Source organism: Lytechinus variegatus, chromosome 10 (genome assembly GCF_018143015.1).
Source record: "Lytechinus variegatus isolate NC3 chromosome 10, Lvar_3.0, whole genome shotgun sequence".
In the NCBI taxonomy this organism is placed as follows: domain Eukaryota; kingdom Metazoa; phylum Echinodermata; class Echinoidea; order Temnopleuroida; family Toxopneustidae; genus Lytechinus; species Lytechinus variegatus.
In genome coordinates, this window is record NC_054749.1 from 4,470,705 (window position 1) to 4,487,786 (window position 17,082).

A 17,082-nucleotide genomic window follows, 5' to 3' on the forward strand; every position below is an offset into this window, starting at 1 on the left:
CTTACGCGTGACCAAGGAATTTCCAAACACCCCCTAAACGTGTTTCTCTTTGTGTGCAAAATAACCCCCTGAAATAGTTTTTCACAGGCTTTATTTACACATTTTGGCCCCTAAACAAGTTGTCCCCAAAATATGACCTCGGTGAAAAAGCTTGGGAAAACAAAATGCCCTAAACATGTTTGGCTAGTTTTAAAAAAAGCTTTGGGGAAAAAACATACCCTTAACATGTTTGACCCCACGATTGACCATTGACCAGTCTTTCAAAACCACCCTTTTTCTTGAAAACCTGTGTCTTTGATACCCTTAACGAGGCCACGCGCGGACCGCGTCCAAAACTGAAAAAAAAACACCCCTTTAAATGTGTTTTTTTGGTCACGTGTGTGTACAGCAATATATTTGATTGCCCCCCCTCCCCCTCCGGATAATTTACAATGGTGCTCAAGGGGACTTCCTTTGTATTTGATATTGACATCTTGAAAATATTCACTCTGAATTCCAAGGATGCAGTCGTCCCTGTACTGTATTCCTTTTCTCTATTTTGTACCTAGGTTACTTCTAATACATTGTTTTAGATTAGAATAAGCTTTCCAATCTTGACGGGTGTGAAATATAGAAAACAATGGTGAATTTAATGAACTGATCAGAGCCTGCCACCAAATACTTAATGGGCAGAGTCCAATGGAAACATGGCAGTGTGTTTGGTGGTATTGTTGTGTGGTTAGCCACTAAACACAAAAAAGAGACAAAACTACATCACGACGACTGCTGAGAGATTTGTTGAAAGAGGAGATGCGAAATATCAAGGGACACATTCTGTAAGAAAAATCAGTGGAACATCTGTCTGCTACCAATCTTCCTCCCGTATCTCGTCTTTGGTATCTATCTTCTACGAGGCCATACCATCTTCTTCCATATGACGAGAACATGCTCCCTGCGGGCCGTGGACCGCCCGGCCGCGTCTGTTTGTCTCCGTCATACCCAGGAAGTTTGGGATATGAATGGAAAACATCCCCAAGAGACGATGAGATCGCCGCTGTTGTGATAATTATCGTGGAATAACGAGGATGAAGCTTGGGAGGAGACCATTTCTGCCTCCGGACCCGACTCCTTCAAGGGCTCAAAATCTCTTCTAATGCCTTTCTTTGATTTCCTTTATAATGGCTGCTAGGATCCTTCATACAGAGGAATGATTTTCAGAATTGAACATTATCCATTATCCCTCACTTTGAATCAGTCTTCAAGTATTAATTTGAAAGTGACTGACCGGGGTATACTTATGTTCATGTATCACAATTATACTGTATAATTCAACTTAAGAAATATATGCTTTCATTTGTTGCATCGAGATATGACTAATGAATATTTTTATATTGTGAGGATTATGAAAAGCTACTCCTGTGACACGTTTCCAATAAAACAAAATGAAAAGGTATACGTAACACTAACAGCTTTGTTGTTTTGAAACCTACAATTCCTATTACAGGAAGGCATTATGCTGAAAGTATAAATGGTAAATGAGAAGTTCTTAATTCTTAATAGATAGCACTGCTCTAATAAATATGAAATTGCTTCATGAGTTCATCACGGGTGATTTCAGGTAAATGGCAGCTGTAAAAATGGAGTCTTTCTTCCTTGACTGCAATAGGATGTATGACCCCTCTTGAGTGAACTAGTTTCTAGCTAATCAGGTGATAAAGTGCAGCCCCTTTGAAGAAAATGACATAAAAAAGGTTCCCCTACCTACGTCCACAATGGAGATGTTAAACTCTCCTACGTCCAATGAACTCTACTTGGAATCTACCCTGATGGCGATAAACGTCTCCATATCGTTGAGTAGCTGTGCTGTTGTTAAATAGTCAAAAGGCTGCATCTGATAAACCTGAAGCTGCTAAAAGATTGATGGGCCAACATTATCTTTTCATCACGTCTTGTAGGAAGAAGTGATAATAATTGTAATTCTTCCAATCTCAGTATTTCCCCCTTTCAAATTTTGTTGCTGTTGTGAAATAACCTGACGGTTAATGAATGAAAATGGAAAAATGAAAATGAAATTAATAAATGTTTTGTTTCTAATTAGCCCCTTTTTTATCTAATTTCTTCGTACTTGATTATCACTACCATCATGATCACTTACAACATTACCATTGTCATCACCATCACAATCATTGCCAATAGAGTATTTTTTTGTGTCATTATCATCATTAACGTCATCATCACCATCATTATCATCATCAACATCATTATCATCATCAACATCATCACCATCAACATCATCACCATCAACATCATCACCATCATCACTATCATCATCACCATCATCATCACCATCATCATCATCTTCACCCTCACCATCATCATCACCATCGTCATCATCATCGTCATCATCATCACCCTCACCATCATCACCATCATCACCATCATCATCGTCATCATCACCATCATCATCATTATCATCATCACCATCATCAACATCATCATCATCACCCTCACCATCATCATCATCTTCACCATTATCATTATCATCATCATCATAATCATCATCACCATCATCAACATCATCACCATCATTATTACCATTATCATTAACATCATCATCATCATTACCATCATCATCACCATCATCATCACCATCATCGTCACCATCATCGTCATCATCGTCGTCATCATCGTCATCATCACCATCATCATCATCATCACCTCCTCCACCTATTCACCTCATGTTTTCCCCTTTCTAATCCACTACCTCGTCAGTCTCTCTTTTATTTCTTGACTTTTTAGAAATGTTATTCTTCCTCATAATTTTCACTGCTACCCAATTTCCTTTTCTTCCATTCTTCGGTCGGTCGTCATTGATTTTCTTTCCCAGAATCCCTCTCCCATCCTCGTCTTCTCCCACGTAGCCTTGCTTAAAACTAACCAATAAAAGAATGGAGTGTAGAATTCTAGTGACACTGAGGAAGTTATCAACTATGCAGGCCCCGTTTATACAAGGGAATCAAGGCTTGAACTATTCGTCCTGGAATAAACTCAGTACTTTCCTTCCGCAGTGTGGATCACAATCTTCACACAGTTAAATTTGCGCATTTTAATAAAGTGTATCACATCTCCACTGAGGTGAACATTCAGTGTTGAATTATGTTCACACTATTAAATATGAGCATTATAAATAGTCTGCGTCACATCTTGATATAAGCCAATATGTGAACACGCTGTGAACATTCACACTATAGAGGGATCAAATCATCTTCACACTGTTAAATTTGACCATTGTAAGAGTGTGTATCACATTTTCACATAGATCAGTATGCTCACACCGTTAAATTTGATCATTTTCACAGTGTGTATCACTTCTTTTCACACTCCGCTATGTAAACACACACTAAGCACTCACACTTGAGAGGTATCCACAGTCCTGAATCATCTCCACACTGCATTGTAAGAGTGTGTTTCTCATCATCTTCTTGTCCACTGTGAGAACACATTGTGAACACTGTAGACACATGTCCACAGTGTGACATCATCTCCACACTGTTCTAATTTTAGTATTTATAATGGTGTGTATCATCACACCTTCATGTATTCCATTTCATGAACACACTGTGAACACACTGTGATTACACTGTTATCTGGCCTGCTAGTTTACAAATTACATTAGCTAGTGTGTAGGAGAGATCAAATATACCTTGAATACAATTAGACAACTCCAAGCTTATTGACATGTTGACGAACAGATTTTTATCATGAATGTAAAAGTTAACTACTCCAATTCTGTGTGAGTAGTTATCCCTTGTGCATCACCATCTTTTTTTGGACTGTAATAGAGAATCATTTCACTCAAAAACATTTTTGTTGTTGTGTGAAAGTAACTCCTAGAAGATTGAACAGCTCAAGTATCATTGTCATCACTAATTCTACTCAAGAAGGTTATTGCGGAAATGGAAGACGTCGGTGCAAAAACTTCTCTTCAGTCAGCACTAATGTGATGCAATGAGAGCAAACAAAAGAAAATGATGTCACCCTTGATTAGAGGAGACTCTTTGAACATCCATCAAGAGACTGGAAAATTGTGCCAAATGATAATTATTAATGATTGCATGCGTCTGTTGCTTTCCTGGAATTGATCCTTTCAAAATGCACATTTCAAACTTGACATTCTTGCTTATTCTTCCTTTCTTTGTGCCAGTAATGTCAGCTCCTTCAAAAAAAAACCTTTGAAACTGAATTCAACTTTCCATGAAATGCTTAATAGCATTGATAAATTCTTTCATGCAAGATTAAGGATTTCTGAAAATTCACGACAGTTCATGGCAATTGAATGAGGGCATTGTAACATCTAAGAACATATCTAGATGATGAATTCATTCCAAATGTATCTTGCAGTTTCATTGTAGCTTTCACTATTAGTATCATTATTGTAATTAATTCATTATTATTATTACACTGCTATTCACAGCATGAAAGTATAAGACGGAGAGAATTTGTTTTTTTTAGATAGCACAAACGTCACTCGCATAGCTAGAATATGGGTAGAGCGATTCTTGCAGCGTCCTGTCAATACTGAATTGCCCTGCCGATCGATTTGTCTCGAAACGTTCGAGGGCTGTCAAGACAATTAATTAGCCCCGATCGACTTGCCTGGGAGCAAGCTGCCTGTTTATGTTGTTATTGTTTGAGCAGGGAAGCAGTGCCAGGTTTTTTTCCGCCAAAAAAATATGAGAAACCACCTGGCGAATTTTGCTGCTGAATTTGCAGTCTTGCACCTAATAATGCTTGATATGATTATTTATATGGTAGGCAATATTATGATGTTTCTTCCCCCTTTTTGTTGATTATTTATGTTAGTTGTACATATCCTTCCTTTCTCCGACAAAAGGAAGTAAATGACGTTGTAAGAATTGAGCTTTTCATGTCTATACACTTTACAAGGAGGTCATGATTTCAAATCCCAGACCACATCTTAAAAAAAAGCACTGATCCTGTCATGATTTATGGCTGCTTATAAACCTCCTTGCTAATAATATGTTGGCATCTCTGAAAGATTTTGCTCTTTTCTGTAGGAAATTTACACTATTGTAATTTGCTTCCTTTTGTCCTAGTAGGGTAGTATGGATAGAGTAAATGTATTTCAGTGCATTGCTGATTTAAAAAAAAAATTATTGCAACTTGCAGTGAATTCTCAGTTCTCATCTACATCTCATTCAATCTTAATAGGTTCCTGGCAGTGACTCGTGGCGTGCTATACCAAGAAATCCTATGTGATAGCGTTGAGAAAGCTTGAACTGGCAGCCAAGCCACCGATAGAGGGAGCTCTTCGACTGGTTTCATCGGACTCGACCGCCGCCACCACTCATCAAAGCTGGGGATCCGAAACGGGATGAGGAGTGGGAACAACAACAAGGGGGAGCCCACCTCCAACCGAGGTAGCCGGTCGCCGCGGTTGCGTGGCGCCCACGAGCGATGGCTGATCGCGCTAAAGAAGGTCCTGGGGAAGAACCGCAGGCTGCTCCAAGAAGTCAGCGACACCAACCTCACAGTGACCACAGGTTAGTTTAGTACAGGGATGCATTTCATGAAGCAGGTAGCCTTTCACTGTTATAAGCTACTGAAATCCTTGCCTCTGATTGGCTTAGAACAAATTTGTCAGTAAAAATCACTGATAAGTTGCTTCATGAAATACTACCCTTGAGCCTGTTTATAAAGATCATCCCTTGTTTGTCAAAATGCAGGTGGTGGTTTTCATAAGTAGGTTTGGATCTGAAATTTTAGCCATAGGACTGTAAAATGTTCATGTCACACTTTGCAATACTTCATAATTTCATCTGAATTGATTGCCAAACAACAAACTTGTGAAGGATGGAGAATCCCCTAACTGACAAACATGAATATACAGATTTTACTTTCAAACCATGTACCTTTTCTGTGTTTTAAATTGCAGATATGACTTTGAGATGTCATGTCAATCTTTTAATCTCACCTCGTGGTAACCAGATTCGAAGTTAACTTTCACTTTCATTAAAAAAAAATCATTCATGCTTGGATCTTTAAGCACATGCCAATACTCTTTAAAAATTTCATCACAAGAAACTTCCCATGTATTTCCTGTGATTGCTCTTATTTCTAGCTCAGTGAAATTGCATTAACTAGTTACCATGGAGACAATAACAAATACACTTTCACATGACTGACTTGGTATATATTCTCATTTCCTATTTCCTCGCTCAGTATGTGAGAGGTAGTAATATCATTGAAGCGAATTTGACTTTATTTAGAAGGAAAAACAAGTTTAGATTATATGTAATCACGAACAAACAAGTTAATTTGTTGTGAATCCTTCTCTTATCTTAATTACGTAATTGGACAATTCAGCGGATATTTCTAGATCATTTATTTGTCATTTGTTTTTTTACATGTATTTTGATGATTTTATGTGTTGCTTGAATTGATATATGGGTGAAATAGATTTGTGGATGTTTGCATGGATCTGATGGAAAAAAAAATTGATGGAAGAATGGATTTTGGAGAACATGATCGATGAGAGGAAATTAATGGATGGATAGAAGGATGGAGGAATGGTTAGATAGAGATAGGTAGATAGATGGATAGAAAGTGATAGGTAGGTGACAAAAATGTTACATCAGTTACTGGATGGACGAATTGATGGATAGAGTAATGAATAAATGGATGGATGGATGTATGGATAGAAAAATGATAGCAGACAGAAATGGTGCATAAATGACTGGATTGAGGGGTGGTTTGATTGATTGATGGATAGATGGATGGATGGATGGATAAATGGACCGATGGATGATAGGGTGGATATATGGATGGATAAAAAAATGATTGAAGACAAAAATGTTGCATCAATGACCGGATTGAGGGATGGATTGATTGATGGATGGATGGATAAACGGACCGATAGATGATTGGGTGGATGTATGGATGACTGGATTAATGGGTAGACGGATGGATGGATGGGTGGATTAATGGATAGATGGATGGATGGATAGAAAAATGATTGAAGACAAGAATGGTTCAGCAATGAAATGATGTTGGGATGGCTTGATGAATGGATGAAGAGTATGACAGAAAGCATGGATGTTGTATCAACTGAATGATTAAGTTATCAATTAATAATTTGTTTGATAATATGACCAATGTCATGATTAATGAGTTGATTGATGAAATTAGGGCCTGCCAGCATGCATGCTTGATGATGAGTTTAACAGAATAATGGGGGACCTGGTGCATTTATATCTTCATGTGCAATTAAATCAATACATCTCAATTACAATAGAATTCAAAGTTTTTTTTTTTATTTTCAAACATATATTTCAAAGCTTTGAATTGTATTGCTGATATAAAATTTTAAATAATAATAATATAGCATTAATGAGGCACCGATTATATAAAGTTGCTTATTCAGTGGCGCACTATGTATTATCCGGCTTCAGCTCCAGCTGCTAAAGGTGTATTCAAGGAATTTATCCGGCCGGGTACCCATTCACCTCACCTGGGTTGAGTGCAGCACAATGTTGATAAATTTCTTGCTGAAGGAAAACATGCCATGGCTGGGATTCGAACCCACGTCCCTCTGATTGAAACAAAAGATTTGCAACCACTATAGACCACGACGCCCCTGTGAATCACACCAAAAAAGATCAACTTGTCCTTACATTTGTAATGCTTGAGGTAAACTCAACAAAGTTTTTCCTTGTGAACCGTGGAAAAGGAGGGCAGTAGCATGAAAAAAAAAAAAAAAAAACAATACAGCCATAAAATCATAACAAATTCCACTTTCTTGCTGCACAATAATTGTTTCTGCATTATTAAAGTTGTAATATAAAAGATACATACACCTGCTAAAACATGTGACAAACAACCGCAACAACAAAACTCATTTAGCACTCATACGTCACACGCCTGGGGAATAATCAATATATTTTTAAGGCATAAAGATAAATACAAGAAAAATAACAGTTTCTTTACCGAGTGGGTAATTTGGAGTAGACGATGGTAGATATATGTCAGTGACCATAATATTTGTTTTGGGGAATGATTCTGAGCCGCGATGGGAGTGAAATCAATGATTTTGGAGAGGTTTATGACGTGAAGCCAGCGCTTCACTTAATCACACCCCTTCCCCGCCCTCTCATGAAGAAACTGCTTCTAAAAACTAGAACTTTATGAATCGATCAATGCATGATTTTGATGAATCCCTTTATCAGTACAGAAAAAGGCTTTCTGTAAGTTGTTGATGATGGATTAGTAATAAACTTTGTTTTCGATCATTTTATTTGATGTGGGATCGTTTCTGGTGCAATATTAAGGGATTATTATGTGGGCGAAAAAAAATTATAGGTTCGGAGGAGAAAAACAAAATCTAGTTAGGAGAGCAATCGATATTAAATTGCCAGCTCCACATTAAAAACAAAATGATTTGTGCCTCAATCCATTTTGATAGTATAATTCATATTTTCTTTTTATCATACATACTTTTTACTTCTTTCTATTTCATTAAGTATTGATTTGTTATTTCATTTTCTTGTTATTTTCTACTATCTTGTTTTTATTATTTTGAAATATATTTTTCATTATGGGTGTGGGGGTTATCCATTTTAATCTGTTTATTATGTATGTTGCATTTCTATTTCCATTTGGGGAATGATTCAAGGGGTTTCTTTGCTGTGGAGAGGGGTTTAAAGTATCATCAAACAAACATTGCTTGTTTACTTCATTGAATGATACAACTACAAGTGAAAGCTGAACTCATTTTCTGAAACGTTTCATCAACATATTTAGCTCACATCTTGTCATGATATGGGGAGAAATATTGGAACAATTATACGGTAGACAATGGTGTTGGATGGGTGCTATATTTTGATCAGGAAGCAGGACATGGGGGTTGAAAAGGTGATTCTGAGGACAGCAAGAGCGTCCCTGTGGACCGCAACACGACCAGGAACCCCGCAAGATGATTCCCACACACCAAGTTGCACATTCACGACAGCCAGAGGGATACATCCATCAACAGCCAACAAAACAATGACACAACCGAAATAGACTCCCTTAATCCTTCCCCCTAAAATAGACCCAAACGAACCCCCAAAATACTCCCCAATCAGTCATTGACTTGATCAACCTGGTAACCGAGAGGCAATATTTATACCGCTGTCCCAGGTAGATTGCGGTCGGTCGTTGGGTGCTGTAATCCGGGATGAGCGCGTTGATCATCGGAGCTCTGATTATTGTGAGGTTTATATTTCCCTTCCATATAAGGTTCATTCAGACCGGCTTGAAAACTGAGAAAATTCTTCCTTGGACCATTTCATAAAGCTGCTCGAAACTTGAGAGCGGCTTTAAAAACGACTGGTGAACCCTTCTTCCGCGCTTAACCATTGCCAATTCAATTGTAGTCATTGTAATCAATATACCATTTACCACAAGAAAGGATCACCAGTCATTCTTTTAAAGTCGCTCTGTCGAACAGCGTTAGAAACACCAACCCAATATGAAAATCTTCCCTGATCAGATAGTACCATGTATTTGTTGCCATTGTGAATGCTTATTACTTGTGATATATTGCAGAAAGAAAATATGCATTAATTAGTTGGCACTTTTCAAAATTGCCAAAACTTTGTGCAGGAAATCTCTAAGGTCTTGTGGGTATTCTCACAGTACAAAAGTAAATTTGCCTGCTGTACGGCACCTGGGGGCCATTTCATGAAGCTGTTTGCAAGTTCAGATTGACTTTAAGAATGACTGGTGATCCTTTTCTCAATGATATCCAGGACAATGTTCATTTGCGATTGTTTAACGCGTAAGAAAGGTTCACTAGTCGCTCTTAACTGAACGAACAGCTTTATGAAACACCCCACTGGGTTGTTAGTAGTCCGCAGGCACAGACCCTGATTGATCAATAAATCTGTCTCCACGCAAAGACTAGCACATATATAAAACTTGCTGGCCTTAGGGAGAGGGCCTTCAGTACGCAAGGCATCATAGCCTGCACATTCAGACCCTCACATCGAATGAAAGGTTTGCACAGCAGACTAAGTTGTTAGCTTGCTGAGCTAGTGATTTTGAATCGCGTGCCTCGTCTACTAGTCAGATCACACTGCGCATGCTCATAACTTCATGAAATTGCATTGTATAGGTCTGATTCGGGTTGGTATGAATGTAGAAAATAAAGTTCTGACTAGTATTTTGAGGCCAAAACAAATTCTCATGAATCCAATTTCAGTGATCGCATTGGTCTGAAAGCATCCGTACTGTTACTGTTGCCAAGGAAGATGCATCGTGTATCACACAGATCTAGTAGCAAAGACACTTAGACGAACAGAGGGATAGATAATGGAGAAATAGATAAAGAGATAGAAAGAGAGATAGTATGAGTAAGATAATGAAGGGTATTGAAGGAGGATAATGTTACACAGAAGATGAGAGAGAAACAAGAGATAACATGTATGATTATGTATGAACAGATACAGAGAATGGCATGGACTGAGGATGCTAACAAAAAATATGGTCTTCATTTTGAGAGTGCCTTTAAAAGAGAAATAAAGAAGGAAAAAGACAGGATGAGTTGATCGAGATGCAGAAACAGCTTCAAAGCAATAGATGCTGCAAAACAGAGAGCAGGATGCTTGCATCTGCGTCACCGTTACCTGTTTGTTTACTATCGTCAATGACGGAATGTTTATGGGACAGAAATCTTCTCCGCTGGAAAACTTGTGTGAGGACACACTCGAGGCATGTAGAGGCAATTTTTTCAAGTGTTCATCTTTATTAGGGAAGCTAGGATGCCGGACAGATTATCAGGTGTTACTTGAAACTATTTTGATCTCGTATTGGTGATGGGGGGCAGACTATTGGCTTTGATTCAAGGTTCATTGCCATGCAGTCGTCCAAAAATGGATGACTATCTGAAGAGGGATTTACGTCATATGACAGCTAAGATACCCAAGGCAAAGAAGCAGTATGATAAGAATTATTATGATTTTGTGATATTTTGCACTCATTGGGTCCAAATTTTTGTCTGTTCTGTATTTCAGGATTTTTCTGGGGGGGGGGTAAATGATTTATGTTCCCCTATATTTCAGTGTTTGATAATTGAACATGTACACTTGCCATCCTGGCTGTTTCTTCTTAATGAAGTTTATATACCAGCTCAAATTGGGTTTTAGGTGAATCTTTCATTGTTTACTTTGCTTTAAAAAGAAAGGTACTCGTTTCTGTGTAAATGATAAGTCCAATAAGTTGTGAATAGCAAGGATGTTTGCATATTTCAAAGGAAAAGAAAAGGGTTTTGATAAACTGTAACTTTGTGGCAGAGTTTTTATGAACTGTAACTTTCCAAACACTAGGTGGCGCTCTTTCTTGACAGCAATTTTCAGCATGGAGTGGCTGGTGAATGGTCTGTATAAACATGGACCTACTACACAGGTCCATGGTATAAAGCATCCAACTTGTCACTATTCTATTTTATATGGATGGCTGGTTTTCCAAATTATTTCAAACCTTAATGGTACCATGGATGGTATCGATAATAATATTATATTGGGACCACTTTTTATTCATCTTTTTCTCAAACTCTTAATTTGTTATGTTGATTTTTATACTTCTTCCACATTGGTTGCCATGTTGTATCACTTTCACCATTTTTTTTGTTGTGCTATGATGGAGTTCTTCATACTTGTTTTGCTAGTCTGAGGGCACAGATCCCGTTTGAGCCTTTCATCAAGACAACAAGTGTGTCTTTACACAAGACTAGCATAAATAGAACTTGGTGTGAGAGGAACCTTCTGCACACAAGTCATGGGGGGGACATTAGGCTGCATTTTTAGACCACTGACCTGGAGTGAAGGGTTTATACAGCGATCCTTCATTTTACATTTCCCTTTGGACTATGGCCATGTCTATCTGACAACATTTTGCACATAATCTTCATATAACTTGCTATTTCTTCAGATGAAGTTGTAGTGTTTGCTTTCATCTAAGAGTCTGAATAAAGATATCATTGCTTGTGGCTTGCTCTTACTGTAAAAAGGATGACTCTTCATTGGTTTTATGCTTGATTTAAGCCACTGATCACAGTGATGGCCCACTGAACACCACCACTCTCGTTGGCAACCCCTCCTCTGTCTCTTTTCATCTTCCTCTTCCTTTTCCTCGTCCTCCTTTTCTATCCATCTGAGATAGGATAAATGACACAGACATAATTCCATCCAATGAAAATGGGGGCACGCTTGACTTGTTCAGGCCATCTCCATATTAAAAACCAAAAGACGTAAAAAGACCGTGAAGAGGATTTTTAAAAATAACCTCTCCATATCAAACCCGGCGCTGGATCAATGAAATCGGTCAGACAAGTCGGGTAACGAGCGATAGATGACGCTACAGGACAACGCTCTCTACCACTTGAGTGGAAATGGTTTGTTTTGGGTGATGAATTGGGGGGAAAGAGGCGCCTCACGTTGAAAGCCAGAAGCACAGTAGAGCAACACTCTTGGGTCGCGCGCTCCATCTTCTCTCGTCCTCTGTCTCCCTTGGTTTTCACCAACAACCCCCCCCCCTCTTACTATTTGGATGCCTTGTGCCAAGTTCCTCAGATTCTCTTTCCAGGCCTTTAAGTATTCAAGAATCCATAGAATTGGAGTGCCTGCTTCTTCAACAGTGTGTACTCTGAGTAGATCGCTGGCTTGGGACACGAGATTTGTTTTGGTCTCCTTTCCAAATCCTTTTTGAATTTTGCCATCTGCAGTTGGATGTTGTTGGCTATATGAATCTCCATGCACGAGGCAAACATTAATTGGGATCAGAGTTGGAATCATTCGCTGGAACCGTGATATCTTTGTAGTAGCTATATTGGAACTTAAATAATGTTGCTTTCCGATGTCTTTTGCGGTGATGTCAAAAACAGGCAACTTGTCACACTTTTGTGTACCGATTTGCATTGATGTTGCCATGGTTATCAATACCATCAATAACCACTACCCTTTTTATGAAACTCCATGTCTTCATATGAAGAGTGGGATATTGGATCTTTATGCAGAGGACAAAAGTAACTAGTGTGAACATAGCATGGCGACGGTGATGATGAGATATGCAAAAGCATCATTTGACTCTTGTCTCCGTTTATAATGGATGCATTCAATGGAACCATTTTAAAGTTGATTATATTGGTAATGAAGTATTTCTTCAGCAGGAGTGGGACACGGACAGCATCTCCTAGGTGTTATCAATCATTTTCAATTATCTATTCTTGCTCTACTCTGGATGTGGCATGATTCAGCGACTGCAACTTGTTAGTTAGAGTCCTGTTGTCATTGGTACTTTCAAGCAGACTACCGACAAATATTTTCAGCTAGCCCAATACAACAAGAAGTTAAACTTGCTGACTAAAGTATGACAAATATTGATAACTGCAGAATATGTATTTCTTCATTACTTATCTTTTCTTTTATTGCAATGAATCTTGACAGGAAAGAATAGAAACGACTAAAGGAGGATGCAAATTTTCTTTAGGAATTTGTAGATATCACGATCATAGGTGCGTGGAAAAGCAGAATGGCTATATTGTAAGTCAAGGTCACTTGAGCAAGTTCTTGTCTAATCCTGTGATGAAGAGATATTTTGGTGCTATGGTGATGGTCAAATTATTCTACAGCTTTGATGCATTTCAGTTCTCGTTTCTCATGCTGGAACGGCCTCTGCCTGTTGACAATTCTTCTGCTTTCGGATGAACCTGTTGACTCTCCAAACTTTCAATGCCAGAGCACAACTTGCATCCGGTATTCTTCAATGGTGGCTGGCAAGCATCAAGGCATGAAGAGATGAGCTTTCACAAGAAGAAACCTAAGAAACTCATCCCTCCTGCCATCATGATAGCACCATGTGAGTTTCAACTGATTTGTAAGAAAAACAGTTTCAGCTGCTTCATTGAATATATTTTGAATCATTGTGAATTTTCTCATGTCATAATATTCTTGTAGCATATAGGAAAGGCCAATGGTGGAAGTGGTGTGTAGCATTATGTTGAAGTGAAAATCATATATCCAAGATGATGCACTTCTCACTGTTTTGTTTTATTGGATTAGTGAAGAAATTTAGTATTATACGACAAGGCTTACAGGCAAAAATATTTTGAGTGGGAAGAGAGAGAGAGAGAGAAAAAGTCCCATACTAAACATTTCATCAAAATCTGATCTAAAATAAATAAAAAAGTTATAAATAGGAAATTTTAAGATATCATTCATTCACTATTTCCTTTGTATTTTACTAATTTTTGCACATTTGATTTAAAGGGGGACTCCTAATCAAATCCCAATAGGTTACAATGATGGCAATCCCACTTATTGAGGAAGGACTCAAACTTTGTTTGCCATTATCGTGAGGAGAAAATAAAAACATTTCATATAATGAAATACAAATGAAATAATGGGTGACATCATTTAGTTTCTTTGCAAACTGACAGGAAGGTGCATGTTACTATTTTGTGAAATTAGAAAAAAACTTTAGAATTACATAACTTTCTCATGTCACATCATCTGATTTTTAGGAAATTTGCAGCATTCAGCTTTTTTTTTTAAACCAAGCAAATCGACTATTTCTTGGAGTGGACTCCCTCTTAAAGGATATTTCCTCCACATATCTTAGCCAAAAATTTCTTTCAGAGTTGATGAAGGAGCCGGTTGACTGTGTTCAAACGCTACATGCTCCCCCCACTCTGTCGCCGGCAGCCACATGGCCAGCCTTGTGTGAAATTAAAAAGTCAATACGAGAGTAGACAGGACGGGGAGCCTTGGCATCCATTTTGAACTTGGGAGTGTAATGGACTTCAAATTCACACTTGTTAGAACATCATGAAATGAAGATTCCCCTCTATCAAATTCTATATGATCATTTTACTATAGCATCGATCATTCCAGGACAGTCTTGACATTGGAATGTAGCTCAACTAATTTGAAAAGAAAATGTATCAAACGTGCACTCTGTATATCGTCTTCACAGGTACTGGGATTTGGAACACTGGACTTCATGTTTAAAGTCCAACTATGATCATTAAAAATTACCGGAAGGGGGGGGGGGCTCTTTCGTTTTGATGAGAAATTCCAATAAAGATCATTGTGAAGATTAGTTACAATAATATTTCCTTGGTCCTAAAATTGGTAAAGCTTGTAGAAAATCAAGGAACTGACAAAAGGTAAAAACTTATCAAAGTATACTTTAAATCACAAAGGATGGAGAGCTGAAAAGGGTGGAAAAGGACATAGAAGGGACAACATTTTCAATCCTTTTCAAAGAAGTTTTCACTCCTTGACCTTTTTTAGGGATGATTAATCCCTTTCTATCTTCCCTTTTTGTATAATGAATAATAATTATAAAAGTAATAATAATGATAAAATTAATGATAATGATAATATCAATGATGATGATGATGACAATAACAATAATAATGATATGAGAAAAGTTAGAAGAGTATGTTTAAGAGGGGAAAGGTAAAGTATTTGAGAATTTTCCATCTTTATCAAGATTATCCATCCATAATTCTCACATAAATTTGCTTCATTAACCTAATTCCTTCTTTGGCGAATGACGTCTATTCCTGAGACTAACTGTGATTAATTTGGGGGTCCATTTTTGGAGATTACCCCAGACGTCTATGCCATTATGGGTATAATGAGGATTATTATAGTAAGTTAATGATATGATTCGTCATATGCTGTCATTTGCCAGGTTTCCCCCTTGTGGTCGCTTAACCCCATTTTCACCAAATATTCCCATTTTAAATTGGTTACCCTCATTTCATTTTGTTTTAATATAGTTGTTATGCACAGTAAAAACGCTGTTTAAGATTGACACAATGCTGTTTACTATATGAACCTTACAGTATTTGTTTAACCGTTTAAACAATCATATTGAAGATAAGATATTGAAAATTAAACTTTGTTGCTTAAGATTTCAACACTTGTTTAAACTGTTTAAACAGTTACTGTAAGGTTCATATAGTAAACAGCGTTGTATAATTTTTTTTACTGTGTGGAAGTTGGTTGGGAATAGATGCGATTGTGAGCAAAGGCTTCTTTTTTCCCTTTTTTCTCTTCAAATTCACATTGGCAGGTCATTAATAGTGTAATAGAGTTTCTAACATGCTGAGCAACTTTTACACAACTTTGACATTCATTGGATCAAGTCGGAATTCTATGTGTGCTGTGTGTTCTATAGTTGGAATCCTGTGTGTATTTGGCCTTCAGAATGACGCTGATAGCAACCATTGATGCTCCATTTGCGGTCTAACCCTTCCCGATGCCCCATATGATCCGTAACCCAGTTCTCCTGCTCATCAATGATTCACAAAATGAACACTTAATGTGTTAAATAGTTACGATGACCTGTGATAAATCAAATGTCAGCGGGGCACTAGAAGACTTCGCTTGTTCAAAACTGTGTAATTAATGACTTCATTGAAGGAGGGGGGGGGGAAACACATATCCTACCATGTACATGTATGGTATCTTAACTACAAAATTGAAGGGTAGACAGAAAAAAGAGTGCCCAAGTACATAACTTGTAAAAAAAATCAAATACATTTTTTAGATGAGGGTAAAGGCTGCGAAAGCAATTCATATGCATCACAGAAAACACAACTTAATGTATCATGCCATGTATGGTATCTCGACTTCAAAAATATAAGAGTAGAAAGTAAAAAGGAGAAAAAGTGGCCTTAGTATGTATTTCATATTGTTTTCCAATAGTCACTGCTGAAGGGGTAAAGCCAGGCAGGGCTATTGAATGGTTTAATGAGACTTTTTCATTTGGCATTTCTGCACTATATTTCTGAAAGGTGTATATGGTGTGCCTTGATCTGTGACAGCGAGAAAGAACAAGATATATGGAATGGTAATTGTAGATAATTCCTGATTAGTTGTATGCATGAGCTGTGAAGCAACCAATTGTAAGATAAGCATGAAGTAGAATGACTGCAGTGAGCCCTACTTATGCCAAAGAGGATGATGATGGTGATGATGATGATGATGGTAATGATGATGATGAAGAGGATTTTGATCGTGTTGACCTTGATAA

At 37.7% G+C, this 17,082-nt stretch overlaps 1 protein-coding gene across 3 annotated transcripts in view; it reads left to right on the plus strand.

Annotated features, from left to right (window-relative positions):
- The window catches only part of LOC121422333 (ankyrin repeat and fibronectin type-III domain-containing protein 1-like), a 79,093-nt gene that overhangs the window by 9,451 nt on the left and 52,560 nt on the right, over positions 1-17,082 (plus strand). For all 3 annotated transcript variants that reach the window (XM_041617309.1, XM_041617310.1, XM_041617308.1), the window contains exon 2: positions 5,212-5,543. In XM_041617309.1, coding sequence (XP_041473243.1) covers positions 5,375-5,543 — 169 coding nt within the window. In that variant the 5' untranslated portion in view covers positions 5,212-5,374. The remainder of the gene's footprint in view (positions 1-5,211; positions 5,544-17,082) is intronic.